The sequence below is a fragment of the Oryx dammah genome, unplaced genomic scaffold (assembly GCF_014754425.2).
Source record: "Oryx dammah isolate SB20612 unplaced genomic scaffold, SCBI_Odam_1.1 HiC_scaffold_2, whole genome shotgun sequence".
Lineage (NCBI taxonomy): Eukaryota > Metazoa > Chordata > Mammalia > Artiodactyla > Bovidae > Oryx > Oryx dammah.
In genome coordinates, this window is record NW_024070186.1 from 20357081 (window position 1) to 20375504 (window position 18424).

An 18424-nucleotide genomic window follows, 5' to 3' on the forward strand; every position below is an offset into this window, starting at 1 on the left:
GACTCTGTTGTATGTTAATCCTTAATTCTTCAGTTCTCAATACTGGGATTCCTAGGACTAAGTTCATAGACCTTCTCTTTATGTAGACCCATCTTCTAGGTAAGCTTTATGATCTCATGGCTTTAAATACCTTCTCTATCTCAGTGACTTCCAAATGTATGTGGCTAGTTTAGATCTCTGCTCTGACCTCTTGATTCATATATCTGCCTGCTTACTATTACATATCCACTCCCATGTCTAAATTGCATCTTGAAATTCAACATTCCAAAACCAAGTTCCTGATATTTCCTTTCCAATCTGATTGTCTACAGTCATCTCTACTTCATTGCACGATAAATCCATCCTTTCAGTTGCCAAGACAAAAATGGAATACTGTTGGTTTCCTCTTCTTTTTCTTTCCTATCCCACATGTGATCAGTTATAAATCCTCCAAAATAAATCCAGAATATGACCACTTTGCACCTATCCTACACTACCACCCTGCTCCACACCACTAATTACTCTTTACTACGTCATCAAAATACACTCCAAACTGGTCTCCTTTTGTTTGCCTCCTTCAGTTAAACAATAATAGGAAAACAGATTCTGTTTAAATAGCCAAAGAGATTCTACTTAAAAAAACAAATCACTTCTTTCCTCTGCCTCTAAATACCTAATCTCTCACCATCTCAGCTAACTTTGTGTGCTTAGTCACTCAGTCATGTCTGACTCCTTGTGACGCTTTGGACTGTTGACCACCAGGCTACTCTGTCCATGGGATTTTCCAGGCAAGAATACTGGAGTGGGTTGCCATTTCCTTTTCCAGGGGATCTCCCTGACCCAGGGATCAAACCTGCGTCTCTTACATCTCCTGCATTGGCAGGCAGGTTCTTTACCCCTAGCACCACCTGGGAAGAGTGTCAGCTGGAAAATTTCTCTTGCCCTTGTTATGCAACTCCAGGCACTCTCTCCACCCACTGGGCACACTCCCTTTTCAGAGCCTCTGCTTTTCCCTCTGTCTGGAATAGTCTTTCCCCAGATAGCTATAAGGCTTACATCCATATCTCTCCTTGCTGAATGCCACCTTCTCACTGAGGCCTTTCTGCTTTCCTCTCCTAAACATTTCCTATTCTCTTTTGTTTCTCTCCATAAAACACATTACTTTCTCATACACTGTAAATTTAGAAAGTGATTTTATTTATCCTCTGTCTTCTCCAGATAAAATGCAGGTTCCAAAAAGGCAGGATCTTTTTTTGTTGTTAAATTCCCAGTGATTGAAGCAGCGCCAGGCACATAATATACACATACTTGGAAATCATAGGGTTTGTTGTATCAAGTTATACAACATCTTCATTATTAAGTAAAAATATTTTTATTTCTAATATGATTTAAATTTTGCTAATTCTAAAAATAAATTTTGCATAGGTAAAAAATAATATTTACGAGAACAGTAACACAACAAATACCAGTGTTCTCACTATGCAATTTGAGAAAGAAAAAATTACCATCTCTAAAGCCCTCTGTGTATCCTTCCCTTCATTTTTTATTTTTGCTTTTTGTCTGCACCACATGTCTTAAAAGATCTTAGTTCCCCAACCAGGGATCAAACCTGAGCCACCTCAGTGAGGGCACTGAGTCCTAACCACTGGACCACCACTGTCTCTCTCTTTAGAGTAACTACCATTTTGATTTTTACATTTATCATTCCCTTGAAGTTTATTCCCTTAAACAATATACTGTTTATTTGTCCAGTTCTTATTTCTGTGTTGATTTATATAGCTGCAGTTGAATAATCTTCACTGCTCTATGTGTTTCTTCATGTGAATATACTATAATTTATTCACCCATTCCTTAATGTTGTTTTATTACTCTATTTTTACTGTCACAAACAGTGCAAAGATTTTTGTAGATTATCTCGTGATACCCCAGTACAAGAATTCCTAGGAGTATACAACTAGGAATAGAAATGCTTTGTCACGCAGCTTGTATATCTTCCCATTTTATCTTTACAAGATTGTGCCAAATTGTTTTCCAAGGTTGTTGTGTTGTTGTTCAGTCACTAAATCAAGTCTCTTTGTGACCCTATGTACTACAGCTTGCCAGGCTTCCCTATCCTTCACTATTTCCCCGAGTTTGCCCAAACTCATGTTTGTTGAGTCAGTGATGCTATCCAATCATCCCATCCTCCATCAACCCCTTCTCCCCCTGCCCTCAATCTTTCCCAGCATCAGGGTGCCACCCTCACCAATAGTGGATGAGTCCCTGTTATCTCATATTCTGCTTGATATTATGATTTTTTTTTTTCAAAAAAAAGTCAAAAATTCCATATATATGTGTTAGTACACTGTATTGGTGTTTTTCTTTCTGGCTTACTTCATTCTGTATAATAGGCTCCAGTTTCATCCACCTCATTAGAGCTGATTCAAATGTATCCTTTTTAATGGCTGAGTAATACTCCATTGTGTATATGTACCACAGCTTTCTTATCCATTCATATGCTGATGGACATCTAGGTTGTTTCCATGTCTGGGCTATTATAAACAGTGCTGCGATGAACTTTGGGGTACACGTGTCTCTTTCAATTCTGGTTTCCTCGGTGTGTATGCCCAGCAGTGGGATTGCTGGGTCATAAGGCAGTTCTATTTCCAGTTTTTCAAGGAATCTCCACACTGTTCTCCATAGTGGCTGTACTAGTTTGCATTCTCACCAACAGTGTAAGAGGGTTCCCTTTTCTCCACACCTCTCCAGCATTTATTGCTTATAGACTTTTGGATCGCAGCCATTCTGACTGGTGTGAAATGGTACCTCACTGTGGTTTTGATTTGCATTTCTCTGATAATGAGTGATGTTGAGCATGTTTTCATGTGTTTGTTAGCCATCTGTTTGTCTTCTTTGGAGAAATGTCTATTTAGTTCTTTGGCCCATTTTTTGATTGGGTCGTTTATTTTTCTGGAATTGAGCTGCAGGAGTTGCTTGTATATTTTTGAGATTAGTTGTTTGTCAGTTGCTTCATTTGCTATTATTTTCTCCCATTCTGAAGGCTGTCTTTTCACCTTGCTTATAGTTTCCTTTGTTGTGCAGAAGCTTTTAAGTTTAATTAGGTCCCATTTGTTTATTTTTGCTTTTATTTCCAATATTCTGGGAGGTGGGTCATAGAGGATCCTGCTGTGATGTATGTCGGAGAGTGTTTTGCCTATGTTTCTGTGGGAGAGGGAGAGGGTGAGATGATTTGGGAGAATGGCATCGAAGCATGTATAATACAATATATGAAATGAATCTCCAGTCCAGGTTCAATGCATGATACTGGATGCTTGGGCTGGTGCACTGAGACCACCCAGAGGGATGGTATGGGGAGGGAGGAAGAAGGGGGGGTTCAGGATGGGGAGCACGTGTATACCTGTGGCGGATTCACATTGATGTATGGCAAAACCAATACAATATTGTAAAGTAATTAACCTCCAATTAAAACAAATAAATTTATATTTTAAAAAAAGTCAAAAATTATGCTATGAGATGGTATCTTGTCATTTTAACTTGCATTTTCCCCAATTATTACAGTGTAATGAGGCTGAGTGTCTTTAAGTCTTTTGCTCATTTTTCTGTTGAGCTATTGCAGTTCTTCATATGTTCTGGAGGTTAATCTTTTATCCATTCTATACATTGAAAATATTTTCATCTATAATTTCATTTGAAGGATTCTTCCAGTCATTTCCTTCACAGTTTGCACTTCTGTCTTTTTAAAGACTTTATTCTCTACTCCACAGTCTATAGAGCGTCTATATGTCTTCAAATGTTTACAGTTTAAGAGATTATGTTTTTATTATTTATTTTTTAACTGTGGTGGGTCTTTGCTGCCGCACATGGGCTTTCTCTAGTTGTGGCGAGAGGGGGGCTACTCTTTGTTGCAGGCTCAGTAGTTGTAGCTCCTGGGTGCTGGAGCAGAGGCTCAGTAGTTGTGGTGCTCTGGCTCTGTTGCTCTGAGGCATGTGCGAACTTCCTGCACCAGGGACTGAATCAGTGTCCCTTGCACTGCAACATGGATTCTTAACCACTGGACCACCAGGGAAGTCCCCAAATGTTTATAGTTTTGCCATTTACCATTCCTCTGTAGTCCACCTAGAACTGAGTAAGGTAGAGTAAGGAAAGGGTCTAATTTCAATTTTTTTTCATATACATAATAATTATCCCTGTAAAATTTACTGAAAGATCTCTTCTCCCTCCAACTCTCTAAAGACTGATTCTCAGTGCCAGCACTGTCATATGTCAAAGTTCTATAAATATGTGGGTATTTTTGTGGATTCTCTCTTCTGTTTTATTGATTTGTCTATCTCTGTGAAAAAGTAAGCCATCTTAACTCACATTTCCCACTTTGTTCTTCCTCAGGCGTATTTTCCTTTATTTTTAGCCCTTTGCTCTTGCACATACAATTTAGGAGTAATTTTTCGAATTAGGGGAAAAATTAAGACTGTGAGTGTCATTGCACTGAATCTACATAACAATTGGGAAAAAAAAAAGAGAAACATACAATTCTCCTATTCATGAACATGGCATCTTTCATTGTATTTAGTTCTAAGGTTCTAATAGTTTTATAATTTCTTCTACAAAGGTCTTGCAAATATTTTATTAATGTTTGAGAAAATTATATTTCTGATGCTATTATTAATTTCATCTTTCTGAAATTTATATCTTTACATTTTTGTCGCTAAAGTTGAGAAATTCAATTGATTTTTGCATACTGAAATTTGATAAACTCCATTATTTTCTGTAGACTATTGGCTCTTTAATTTGTATATCAATTAGTTTCTAAAATGTGTTCATTAGCTATCCTCTTTTGATTTCTAAACTTTTGGCATTTATATTCTGAATTTTTTTTAAGAATGGTGGCTTTGAATTTTTGAAACTTCTTTTGTGGCCTAACATTTCTTCAATTTTTATAAACTTTTCAATTGTCCTGGAAATAAATGTATATTCTCTGTGGGAATAGTTCTATACCATCTATACTTCTATACTATCTATCTAACTAGTTCTATACTAGTTATTCCATTTATCAAGCACAATTCTGATTTAACATTCAACTTAATTCAGAATTAACTTTCAGTTAGATAATTCTCAAACAACCCTAGGAGATAAATATTATCTCCACTTTGCCAAAGGGGGATTCAATGCTCAAAAGAGTTAAATAACTTGTCCAGCTGATTTGAACTTTGATCTATTAGTTTGTTTACAACCCAAGTCTTCAGGCTAGAAACCTCTGCCATTTTTCATTCCACTTGCTGCTTCATCCTATAATATCTATGTGACACAGTGCCTTTTACTTTTTGGTTGTTGTTTAATTTGGCCACTGCATGGCCCCAGCAGTGAAAGCACTGAGTCTTAACCACTGGACAGCTAGGGAATTCCACATGGTGCTTTTTATTTTTACATCGTCAAACCCTCTCTGATCCATCACCTTTCCACTATTTTTAATTTCTCTGAAATCAGTAGTAAAGGAATATAAACCCCTGTGATAAGGCCAGTGGTAAACAGTGCTGTTACAACATTAAGCCCTTTCATCTATATTACTTCATTTATCAGGATTATACAGAGCAGGCAAGTATTGATTACAGGTTATGAAACTTGTCATTCCAGTCAGTAAGTGACACACCTAATTCTTCTGGAAGCCAGGATTGCGTCTATAGTTCTGTGTTTATCAAGATGCTATTTTTAGAGCAAAGTCTATTTGTAAATTACCTTCTGTTATACAACAACATCAGACTAGAGGCAGATTCACTGTGGAGAACAGACAGTACTCTCAGCACCGTCATCTAGTTCCATTCCCCATTTCAAAAGAACTAAAGCCCAAAGTGGTGCTGTGATTTGCTAAATGGAATATCTAGGATAAGAATTCGGATCCCCCAACTGGTACCATTAACTCAGCCTCTAAGAATATGGCCAGTGTGAATGGAATTACATCCACTTCTCTGGGAAAAAAAGGTTATAGAACAAAGGTTGAGCGAACGGCCTCTCTGTATCACACAGAGCTTCCAGCTTTAACTGCCTCAGTGAATTCTCAAAGTATATAGCTGTTAACAAAGATTCCTTCTCATAGCTGGAACCGTGAACGTTATAGTGCTTCCATTACCGCGCTGGAATTGGAAACACTCAGAATGTAACGCAGGAGCCAGTGACAGCAGCTCCCGCCGGCAGAGTAGGTCACTGCGGAAAAAAGAAACAGGGTGGAAGAAACTGGAAAGCCACCCAGGGCCAGAGGAAGAAAAGCACAAGGTACAGATTTGTTTCTGCTGGAGAAGGCTGGGGTCGATACCTGTATTGGGCAACCGTCAGCTTGGCCTCGGGCTCGGTCCCAAAGCCGGGCAAGTGCTGGTGTAGGTAGGCGTCCAGAGACCTGCAGTCGAACTTGTGCTGGGGCAGCACTTCGATAGTGTTGGGCTCGCGGGAGGCAGCGGTTTCCATGATCTACGCTGCCGCTTCAGACCACAGAGTCACAGAACTCACTAGACTCCTGGGATCCGGTATGTCTAGGAGAACGCCACTCCACAGACAGGGGCGAGACCGAGACGCCCAGGTGGAGGCGGGCCCGCGGCTCCAGCCAATTACACATCGCCAGGCCGCTGGCCGGCAGCACTGCCAGCTGTCTCCTGGACTTGGGCTCTACTCAGGAAATGCTAGAAGGGCCTTGTGTGTTCGAATATAAACTTTTCAGTCAGCCTCAGAGTTGGAGATCTCAATTCTAAAGAAGTCACGTTAGTCACAAGAGCATATTAGAACGCCGAGGCCTGGTCCATCTCCAAATTGAAAGCACTGGCAGGCGGAAGACCTACCGGGTCCGGTGCAGAAAAGAGCCCGTCAAGACCTCGAGCCTAGGAATAAAAGATTCTGGGGTTTTTCCTGGCCGCCAGGTTGGAAAGGCAACATCGCAGGCCGCTGGTTCTGGACACTTATGACCCGGGCCCTGAGGCTCCCTGGACTCTTAGGCCCTGTCGAAGAGGGAAAGTAGGGGGCTTTTTTTTTTTTTTTTCCCTGAGGCGGACCATTGACTGCCACGCACCGGAAGTGGCCCGTTGGGAGACCCGCAGGAGCGGCCGAGACGTGTCGGTCCGGGGCACGCTGGGAGCGCTTCCCCAGGTTTGTGGGCTGGGAAAGCCGCAGCAAGGTGACTCTCCACATATCCCTCCCGGGGCCAGCAGGCCAGCAGTCCAGCAGCGTGGGGCGGCGACGACGGCGACGGCCGGGGCTGGGAGCGCTGGCGGCCGGGGTCCCAGCCATGGCCGAGTCTGTGGAACGGCTGCAGCAGCGGATCGAAGAGCTGGAGCGGGAACTGGCCCAGGAGAGAAGTCGCCGCGGGCTGGGGAGCGGCGACGGAGGAGGCGGTCGGGCCCGCATTGAAAATATGAGCTCCGAGGTGGTGGATTCCAACCCCTACAGGTGACGTGCGTGACGGGTCGGGGCCGGAAGAGGGGCGAGGTCACGGTCTCCAGATGGTCAGAAGTGAGGCTCTTCCCGCCGCTGTCCAGCTGACAGCTCACACCTCCCTTTTCTTCTTCTAGGATCTTATTTCCAAACGAGCAAGGCCAAGTCTTAGTCTTGGTCAAAAGGTGTTCTTTCTCTTTAAAAAAAAACAAAAAACTCAACTAAATCAGCCATATGGTGCTGCTCTTGTGCTTGCTGAGGACACAGATCCGGTTTCCTGCCGCCCCTACCTCTTTTAGTCTTCCTCGCTCAGCATGAAACTGATAGTAGAAACTTTCAAACTAGGACACCAAATGTAAAGCCTGCTAAGCTAAACTTGGGAGCTTCATAGAGTCTTCTGTGTTTCTTAAATTAGTGTGGTGGAAACAGCTAGATTAGCTCTAAAACCTTTGGACTTCACTAGTCCTATCTGTACCTCTCCTTTCTTCATTTCCCAAGATTTTGTTAATTCAGCAGGTTGAATATAGGGTAGTAGTTGAATGTAGGGTAGTGATTGAGGTAAGGACCCTAGGCCCAGACTGGAGTCAAATCTTAACAACTGAGTAACCTGATGAGAGTTCTGTACCTTCACTTTCTTGCTTGTAGTATCTCTTTTTGTGGAGTTGTGAATATTGAAAATACAAGTATATGTAAAGTTCTTAGAATAGAGCTTTCGATGCTAGGCATTATAGTAACAGTTACTGAACTTTCACCACCCGCTAAACACTTTGTATGCATTGTCACTTTTCCTCTTCACTGCAACCCTTGGAGATTGCTGCTGTCATTTTACCCCCATTTTATAGGTGAGATAAATTAGGCTTAGCGAGGTGCTGTGACCTGCTTCAAGCCATAGAGCTAACAGTAGCTAAAAAGGCTTGTACTGCCATTAGGTTTGTTTTGCTCCAAAGTTCCTATGGAGCTGTCTCCCCAGTAAAAATAAATAAGCTATTAAGTAGTGTGGCTAAAAACTGGACAGTTGTAGAATAGGTGAAACAGGAAAGGTATTATTGGTGCTCTTTCCCTTCAAAGAGCAGAATTTTGGATTTTAAAGAAAGGTTTATGACATAAAGCCTCAGTAAATGTCTTAGGGTGCGTGCATGCGTGCGTGCGTGCGTGTGTGTGCGTGTGCGTGTGTGTGTACGACGTCCCTGGTCGCTCAGATGGTAAAGCATTGGCCTACAGTGCGGGAGCCCCGGGTTCAATCCCTGGGTTGGGGAGATCTCCTGGAGAAGGAAATGGCAACCCACTCCAGTATTCATTCCTGGAAAATCCCATGGACGGAGGAACCTGTAGGCTACAGTCCATGGGGTCGCAAAGAGTTGGATATGACTGAGCGACTTCACTTCATATATATTGCAACGTAAAATGCAGACACAGTATTTAGCCACAAAGCTGTTAATTACAATATTATTTGTCGTAGAAAACCTGACCAAAATTATAATTGTTCTGTAATTACAGAACAGTTTATTTTAACCTACATTAAATTAAATCATGCCAGATTCTTGCTTTTCTCTCATTTATCTTACTACATTAACAAAAATTTTGTTTTCTTTCAGTTTTGAGATATAATTGACGATAGTGCGTGTATTTTACTTGGCACATGTGAAAGGTTTACCATCTCATTAATCAGAATAAGTAGTAACTATTCCATTTGGCTTCTCTCCTAGCTCAGATGGTAAAAAATTTGCCTGCAATGCAGGAGACCCGGGTTTGATCCCTGTGTTGGGGGGAAGATCCCCTGGAGAAGGGAATGGTTACTCACTCCAATATTCTTGCTTGCAGAATTCCATGGACAGAAGAGCCTGGTGGGGTACAGTCCACGAGGTGACAGAGTCAGACATGACTGAGCATTAGTCACTTTCATTCCATTTAGCATGCTTAAGCATTTTTCAGTTTTAAAAATGAAAATTTTGAAATGCTCCCTCTGAGAAAAGCAAAGGAATGTGAATCATATATTTAGAATCATCTTTCAGACATCATTTTAATGTGAAACAATTACTTGACATTATAGTAACCACAAATCTTTCAGTACTCAAATTTAAACATTTAGTATTTTCTGTCTTATTTGTACCATTTTGTCTTTATTAAAACTGCTATTTTGGAGATGGCAGTTGACACCCAAAGCTCTGTACTAGTACATGGAAACTTGATAAGGTCAGCCTTATTTTTTGAATTCTTGTACATTCAGCACATATTTAGTGAGCACCTTTTCATTTCCAGCCTTCCTGAATAATGTTATTTACCATTTATTATTTGCACAGACACTGGGAATACAAAGACATGATCATTTCCTTCCAGAGGTTACCAGATAAGTGTGAGATACAAAGGTAAACTTGGGATTACAGTATAAGTGGTAAGAATTATGATAAAGCACAGCACATGATTATCAGAAAAATATAGAGGGATTTGTAGGTATTCTACGTTATTTTAATTTCATCAAGTGACATTTTGAAATACAAAGTTCCTGACCCTCAAAGACCTTTTGCTTTAATTTGGGAGATTCAATGGTTGTAGAATAATGATCAACACAAGTAACTGTAAAATTGTGTGGTAAGGAATATAATTAGAAGCATGTTAACTAAATGAAAAGGTGAGCAGAGTCTTTAAAATTAGAAAACCTGGTTTTAAATACTAGCTCCAAAACCCAGCTCTGAATAATTGTTTGCCATTTAACTGATCTTGGGCAAGTTAATTAACCTGAATTTCCCCTCCCTTTCCCCCAGCTGGCCCCATTTATGAAAGGAGGTTGTGATGTATTCTTTTTTTTTTTAAGGAATAGAAACTTTATTTTAAAATTTCATTTTAAAGTTGCAGAGAATAAGACTATAATATAAGTATAAAGCTAGACAAATATTTCTATGGACTAGGATAGAAAGTCTGGTAAAAGACCCATATAAATATGGTCAATTGATTTTTAAGTTACCAAAGCAATTTATGGAGAGGATTGTTTTTGCAACAAGTGTTGCTGGAACAATTGGATGTTGTTATTGTTGTTTAGTTGCTAAGTCCTGTCCATGTTCCATGGGCTTTCCCAGGCAAGAATGCTTGAGTGGGTTGCCATTTCCTTCTCCAGCAATGCATTCTTCTCAGGATTATTTATAAAGATTAAAGACAGCATCAAGGTAAAGAGGCAGATTGATCACAGACATATATCACTGTCTACCCAATCTCAGTGAAATGAAAGTAAAGGAATAATTTTTTAAAAGGAATAAAAAAAAATAAAAGAAATAAATCGCCACTGGGGGAAAAATAGAGTTTCTGTTAATAATTGGGGGATGGGTGAGTCTCTGTACTTGAATGATTATAGTAAAACAGTTTTAGAAACTACAAAGGGACAGATGACTAATAGATGATCCTGATTTAAAGGATCCAAGAAATTCACTCTAAAGCCTGCAACCCGACTCATACAATAGAATTCTCTCAAAGCTCAAGAACAGGCATAGGTCTTTCAAGAAGGGCTTAAGGTAGGACTAAATGAGATGGCTGAAAATCTGTTGAAGAAGCAGCCCAAGTTCATTGTTTCACTTTGAGTAGCGAGGCAAATGCCTCTTCTCTGTCAGGAGAGACTACTAGAGATTTACTCATTAGAGAGTAAAATAGAGTATTTCTATTAATAATTAAAGCAAGTCTTCATGCCTGAAGGAAGGGAATTAACTAAATGTTTACATACTGAATGCTAGGACTCCCAGCCTTGCTGCTCCCAAAACTGATCAGCTTAAAGACTTTTCAGGCTGGAAATTGAAAGATTCTTCTGTAGGGAATCTGAGAGTGCCAAGAAGAAAGACTGAGAGACACTGACATTGTGGGTTTCTCAACTAAACAGCCCAGCCAGATCATGCTATGCTGCTGCTGCTGCTAAGTCGCTTCAGTCGTGTCTGACTCTCTGCGACCCCATAGACGGCAGCCCATCAGGCTCCCCCGTCCCTGGGATTCTCCAGGCAAGGATGCTGGAGTGGGTTGCCGTTTCCTTCTCCAATGCATGAAAGTGAAAAGTGAAAGTGAAGTTGCTCAGTCGTGTCCGACTCTTCGCGACCCCATGGGCTGCAGCCCACCAGGCTCCTCCGTCCATGGGATTTTCCAGGCAAGAGTACTGGAGTGGGTTGCCACTGCCTTCTCCAAGATCACGCTATAGTGAAGCCCAAAGTCAAATAAGCAGCGCCCACATCCTTGCCTTTATTAGTGTCTGACTTTTAAATATGAGCAGAAAGGATGAGAGAACCTCCTAATGTGAAAGGAAGAAAACAAAATTAATAGACTATATAAGGGAACTGCAACCCCAACATGATCATTAATATTTTCAGAAAGATATATGTATAAATGAAATAGGACAGGACAGAGTACTACGAAAAGAATCATTCTTGCAAATGGAGAATGATAACAAAAGTGAAAATCTCAATAAAAGAAAATAACATTGAAAGAAATCCAGAGAACAGCAGAAAACTAAATGGAAAATAGAGGAAAGACATTACAAGTAGAGGACTAGTCCAAGTGGTCCAACTTCCAAATAATAGGGGCTTCAGAAAGTTCAGGAAAAACCAACCAACCAACCAAAGAAGTCACCACATTCTTCAAGGAAATTTTCTACAACTTAAATACATTTCTGATTGGAAAGAGTCCAGTAAGTACTCAGCACAATTGATGAGAATAGTTTCACTCTAAGGCACATTTTGAAGTTTCAGAAACTAGAAATCATGTTAGAAATTTTGAAGGAAAATTGTTTCTAGTGTAAAATTATGTATCTAGTTAAACTATCAACTAAGAGTGTGTGTGTATAGGTATAGCTTTCAACAATTATATACCCTTCAGTTTGTCATTTTATATTTCTAAGAATAGAATTTTGATAAAACGTTTTTAAGAAGTTAGGTAAAGAACATTTCAGACATACAAGTTCTCAAAATTTACGTTCCAAAATTTACTCTTTACAAAGCTTTGGGAAGATGTTCTTCCAACCATAACAAGAGAATAAATTAAGTAATCTACAGTAAAGGTTCTCAAACTTTAGTGTGCATCACAATCATTTGGGGAGCAAAACAGATTGTTAGGCCTCCCATCCAAAGTTTGATTGGCTTGGTGACTGAAGAAGGTAACAGACTAGCAGTAACTAGATATCTAAAGTACCTCTTAGAGTCTTTGGAATAAAGGTGTTTACTAAAAGACTTACCACTGTGGGCAGAGGCAACAAGTCAATAGAATTCCAGTCATGAGGTTATTCTGATGTTAAATATTAAATCTGAATCAAACATTAAATATTTACGTAAACTAATAAGCATGGGAAAATGCTGAAATTTCACTTTGACCCATTCTCATCTGGAAACTTAACATTTCAGTCAGTAGGTCTCAATCTTCACTGCACATTAGACTGAATGTATGAGGAACTTTAAAAACAATCTTATTGCACAGGCTCTGTCTTGGAGGATATTCGGGCATCCGTGCTTTTTAAAATTGCTGAGGTGATTTAGTTTCATCTGGTAAAAATTAACTGAAAGATTTCTCTTCCCACCCCCACTTCCCTTACTGTTTCTTCTCTTAAAGTTTATTTTCTATGATGATGTATGTTAACCTATGTCACTATTAATTAGAATACTGTAAACTTTAAAACATTTTTTTCCTTTTTTTTAAGCCGCCTGATGGCTTTGAAACGAATGGGAATTGTGAGCGACTATGAGGTATGACAAACTCTTCCAAATTTTTGAAGATGATTTCAGTAAATGAAAATAATTTTCAATGACATTTTCAGTGAAGAATTATTAACCAACACATATATAATTTTGCATTTTACAGAAAATCCGTACCTTTACTGTAGCAATAGTAGGTGTTGGTGGAGTTGGCAGTGTGACTGCTGAAATGCTGACACGATGTGGCATTGGTAAGGTAAAAGCATTTCTCATTTTCTGTCGTATTCAGAACCCATTCACTTGTGGAGTAAATAAGGTACAAACTAGGATTTTTTTTTTCTCCTTATTAATGGCATATTGATTTGTGGTGTATTTATTCAGATTGTTTTTTTCTACCCCAGTTAAGACATAAACCCACCCAAGAGGAAACTAATATTGCTGCTGATTAAATAAGGACTGTCTGATTGTGTTCAGGAACTTTTTTGTTTGGGATAATGTATAAACAATTTGGACTTAAGTGTTTTGATTAAAGACGTTTAGGAAAGAAGGCTGTTAAATTGAAAAAGTGTGTAGTGAAACACTGAAACATCCTCCAAATTTTTTAAAAAAACTTCTTATTTACAAGACAAACTAGAAAGCATGTGTCTTTCTTACTCTTTAAATTGAACTGCTGAATGCTCCAGATTTTTTTTAACTCAGGCATTTTTTTTTTTTTTTCCTAAATTTTCTTGGTTATGCTTGTGAGGCTTGTGAGATTTTAGTTCCCTTACCATGGATTGAACTCTGAGGCTATGGCAGTGAAAGCACCAATTCCTAACTACTGGAGCACCAGGAAGTTCCTTACTTTTTTCTAAAATTGATTTAGATTATGATTGTGAGGAGGAAGGAAAAGTTGACTTTATACCAGAAATCAGTGGACCATTCTTATATTTATAAATCTAAAGTCCATGATGTTAGATAGTGGTTGAATATAAAAGTTTTCCACAATTGTATATCATTTTGATAAACTTTGTGGGAAAATGCTTGCTTTATCAATGCTCTTTAATATATTGGTCCATTCCATGCCCCAGATTCTTAAAGTGGTTTCAAAATTGGCACTTATTTATCAATATAGAAAAGACAACACCAAAGTACTAAAAATGTTTATAAACATTTTAATATCTTTCAAGAAGTTTATAAATGCCTGTCAACAATTGCTTATATCTGACATGCCCTGGTTGATTGACCAAGGGTGGTAGAGATCATGAAGATCTGTGGGTCTTTGGTTTGTGTGTGCACTGGAATCACTTGGAAGGCTTATTAAAACATAGATTGCTGAACTCTAACCCAGTGGTTTTGATTCTGTAGGTTTCAGATGGACCTGTAAGTTCCCAGGTGGCTCTGATGATATTCCAGTGACTATGCTTTGCTGCTGCTGCTGCTGCTGAGTCACTTCAGTCGTGTCCGACTCTGTGTGACCCCATAGACAGCAGCCCACCAGGCTCCACCGCCCAGAACTGCTTATTCAGTCTGGTCCCAGAATCACCTGGGAGCTTGTTAAAATTGAAGATTCCCAGGTCCCACTCAAGACATGCTGAATCAGAATCTGTATTTTAACACAAACTCCAGATGATATTGCTGTAGTTAGAATCACCTGGGATGTTAAAAAAAAGTTCTTATGTCCAGACTGCACCCCATAATAGGTAATCAGAACCTCTGGGAATAAGACCCACACATCTGTATTTTTAAATACAGTGATTCCAAGTGCACTCAAGTTTGTAAGCTAAGAATCTGCATAGGTTAGATTCAGAACTCTTTCTTCAATGTATAAAACAGAGAAACAAGAAGCTGTTTCATGTGGTTAAGTAGGGAAATGGAGGATTGGAGATCCAGAGCCCACTTCTTATCCCTGAAAATTTCCTGAGTTCCTGGGGTACCTTGGATAACCAGATCTAGATCAACTGCCTTATTTTACAAATGAGGATACAGACCTAAACAGTTAAAGTGACTTACCCAGGATCAGAGCTAATTATTGACAGTTACAACTTACACCTCCTGTCCTCAAATTTAGGATTTACTACAATTTACTCATATAGCTATGAGGCTGAAACTCAAACTTAATACTTGGCCTGACCTAATAAATACTGTTTGAATAAGCTTAAATAAACCAAATTTTGAAGAGACTAAGTAGGGTTAGAAAGTTATAGAGAATATAAGTGATGTCTTTTCTAGCAAGATACTAAGGGCTGGGTTAACTTTCTTTAGTTTTTGTATTGAGAAGAAGAACATCCCATTTTTGTTTTTATTGTTAGATTTGGAACACTGAGAATTGTATCACAAAGTCACAGAAGTTTAGATAAAGAAGTGACTTTGGCAATGATAGCAAAGTATATCACTTTTACACTGCTTTGAATTATTCCATAGGTCTAGAGGATCAATTTTTTTTGGTTCTTTTTTTCTTCACTCTGGATAAATTGCATTGCTGTGCATTCATGTTCATGGATCCTCTTTTTCCCCTGCCATGTCTAGTCTACTCTGAGTCTCATCCAATAAAAATTTAATTTTAGATAATAAAAAAAGAAAGGACTTTGGATATCTTTGAGTTCAACCAGCTCTTACTGATAGGAAATGGATCTTTTGGCCATTTTAAAGTTGGGTGAATAGGTTTGACAAATGCTATCATGCCTAAGTATATAGTAGGAAATATAAATTAACTGGTTAATCATTCTGTTTGGAATAATGTTTGAGCCATGTCGTGAGTATATTTAGTTCCATATTCATGAAAGGCATTGTATTATACCATGGTTTTAAGTTATAGCATTTTTTAAATCTTATTTAAAATTTTCATTTATCTAATGGGTGGCTAGCTTTTGGCCAATAATTGGAATGAAGTAAGATTTTGGCACAGTTTGTAAAAAATTGTCATGAAGTGCAGTGAACATTAATTTTTGATATAATCATTTAGAGGGGCAGTACAGCAGAGAATGCCTCAGTTTGAATCCCATGTTTACTACATATTAGCTGAGTAGCTGTTGGGCAAGTACCCTAGTTGTATTATTTCTAAAATGAGGAGAATACCTATATACTTACTGCATGTGATCCTTAAATGAGTTAATATATGACATCTAGTTTTTCAAAGTTAGTTAATATTATTACTGTTAAAGAGTTAAACCTATCAGATTTTAACTAGCTGACTAGTTCGTTATTTTTATTTCCTTTTTTGGTACACTTTTCATCAGATTACCACTATTTTCATTTTAGTTGCTACTCTTTGACTATGACAAGGTGGAACTGGCCAATATGAATAGACTTTTCTTCCAACCTCATCAAGCAGGATTAAGTAAAGTTCAAGCAGCAGAACATACTTTGAGGTAAATGGAATAGCAGTTGAAGGCAGTGAAATTGGTGAAATCTTCCTGTATGTATTCAGTCACCTAACTTATAAATGGAACTGAATTTTCCTGTATAAAAATGCTGGTTTCACTTATGCATAAAGATATGGGTTGGCAGCCTTTTTCTCTATAAGGTTAGATAGTAAATATTTTAGGCTTTGAGGGCCATATGGTCTTTGTCAAAACTGCTCAGCTAAACAGTTGTAGTAGCTATAGGCAGTATAAAAGTAAATGAGCAAAACTGTGCCCCAATAAAACTTTATTTATGGAATCTAAAATTTAAATTTCTTATAATTTTCACATCATGAAATATTGTTGTTCTTTTGATTTTTTTCTTTTCTTGCAGCCATTTAAAAATATAAAAACTACTCTTAGTTTGCAGACCTTACAAAAAAATGTAGCAAGGTGGTAGTCAGATTTGGCCCAAGGGACCTAGTTTGGCAGCTCATACTCTGGGATGTTTCTTTATGTTCCTAAACGTTCTTGCACTGAATTGAATAAGAAGCAAAGAAGCTCTTTTGTTAGACTGAACTGTGTAGTTAACAGAGGTAATAAAAGCTTAATTCCCAGCACATCTGTGTGGATCACAATAAGCTGTGGAAAATTCTTAAAGAGATGGGAATACCAGAGCTGCTGACCTGCCTCTTGAGAAACCTATATGCAGGTCAGGAAGCAACAGTCAGAACTGGACATGGAACAACAGACTGGTTCCAAATAGGAAAAGGAGCACGTCAAGGCTGTATATTGTCACCCTACTTATTTAACTTATATGCAGAGTACATCATGAAAAACGCTGGGCTGGAGGAAGCACAAGCTGGATCAAGATTTCTGGGAGAAATATCAATAACCTCAGATATACAGATGACAGGAGAAGGCAATGGCACCCCACCCCTACTCTTGCCTGGAAAATCCCATGGACAGAGGAGCCTGGTAGGCTGCAGTCCATGGGGTCGCTAGGATTTGGACACGACTGAGCAACTTAACTTTCACTTTTCACTTTCATGCATTGGAGAAGGAAATGGCAACCCACTCCAGTGTTCTTGCCTGGAGAATCCCAGGGATGGTGGCGCCTGGTGGGCTGCCATCTATGGGGCCGCACAGAGTCGGACACGACTGAAGCGACTTAGCAGCAGCATACAGATGACACCACCCTTATGGCAGAAAGTGAATAAAAAATAAAGATCCTCTTGATGAAAGTGAAAGAAGAGAGTGAAAAAGTTAGGTTAAAGCTCAACATTCAGAAAACTAAGATCATGGCATCTGGTCCCATCACTTCATGGGAAATAGATGGGGAAACAGTGGAAACAGTGTCAGACTTTATTTTTGGGGCCTCCAAAATCACTGCAGATGGTGATTGCAGCCATGAAATTAAAAGATGCTTACTCCTTGGAAGGAAAGTTATGACCAACCTAGACAGCATATTAAAAAGCAGAGACATTACTTTGCCAACAAAGGTCCATCTAGTCAAGGCTATTGTTTTTCCTGTGGTCATGTATGGATGTGAGAGTTGGACTGTGAAGAAAGCTGAGCACAGAAGAATTGACGCTTTTGAACTGTGGTGTTGGAAAAGACTCTAGAGAGTCCCTTGGACTGCAAGGAGATCCAACCAGTCCATTCTAAAGGAGACCAGTCCTGGGTGTTCATTGGAAGGACTGATGTTGAAGCTGAAACTCCAATCCTTTGGCCACCTGATGCAAAGAGCGGACTCATTGGAAAAGACTCTGTTGCTGGGAGGGATTGGGGGCAGGAGGAGAAGGGGACGACTGAGGATGAGATGGTTGGATGGCATCACTGATTCAATGGACATGGGTTTGGGTCGACTCCGGGAGTTGGTGATGGACAGAGAGGCCTGGCGTGCTGCGGTTCATGGGGTCACAAAGAGTCGGACACGACTCAGTGACTGAACTGAACTGAGACTGTGGGAATATTTTTGTAATCCTTCTGACACTCTACATGTTTTGAACTTGGTCCTTGCAGTGGGATGAAAGAGGTAGAAGAGGACTTTGGATT

General features: G+C 39.3%; 2 protein-coding genes across 3 annotated transcripts in view; one reads left to right on the forward strand and one right to left on the reverse strand.

The window, feature by feature from the left end:
- Positions 1-6789, reverse strand: part of ACAD11 (acyl-CoA dehydrogenase family member 11) — a 119665-nt gene extending 112876 nt beyond the window's left edge. The window contains exon 1 of the mRNA XM_040232753.1: positions 6284-6789. Within this exon, the coding sequence (XP_040088687.1) occupies positions 6284-6432 (149 nt within the window). The 5' untranslated portion in view covers positions 6433-6789. The remainder of the gene's footprint in view (positions 1-6283) is intronic.
- Positions 6781-18424, forward strand: part of UBA5 (ubiquitin like modifier activating enzyme 5) — a 32297-nt gene continuing 20653 nt past the window's right edge. For both annotated transcript variants that reach the window (XM_040232754.1, XM_040232755.1), the window contains exons 1-4: positions 6781-7404; positions 13049-13094; positions 13210-13299; positions 16284-16393. In XM_040232754.1, the coding sequence (XP_040088688.1) occupies positions 7244-7404; positions 13049-13094; positions 13210-13299; positions 16284-16393 (407 nt within the window). In that variant the 5' untranslated portion in view covers positions 6781-7243. The remainder of the gene's footprint in view (positions 7405-13048; positions 13095-13209; positions 13300-16283; positions 16394-18424) is intronic.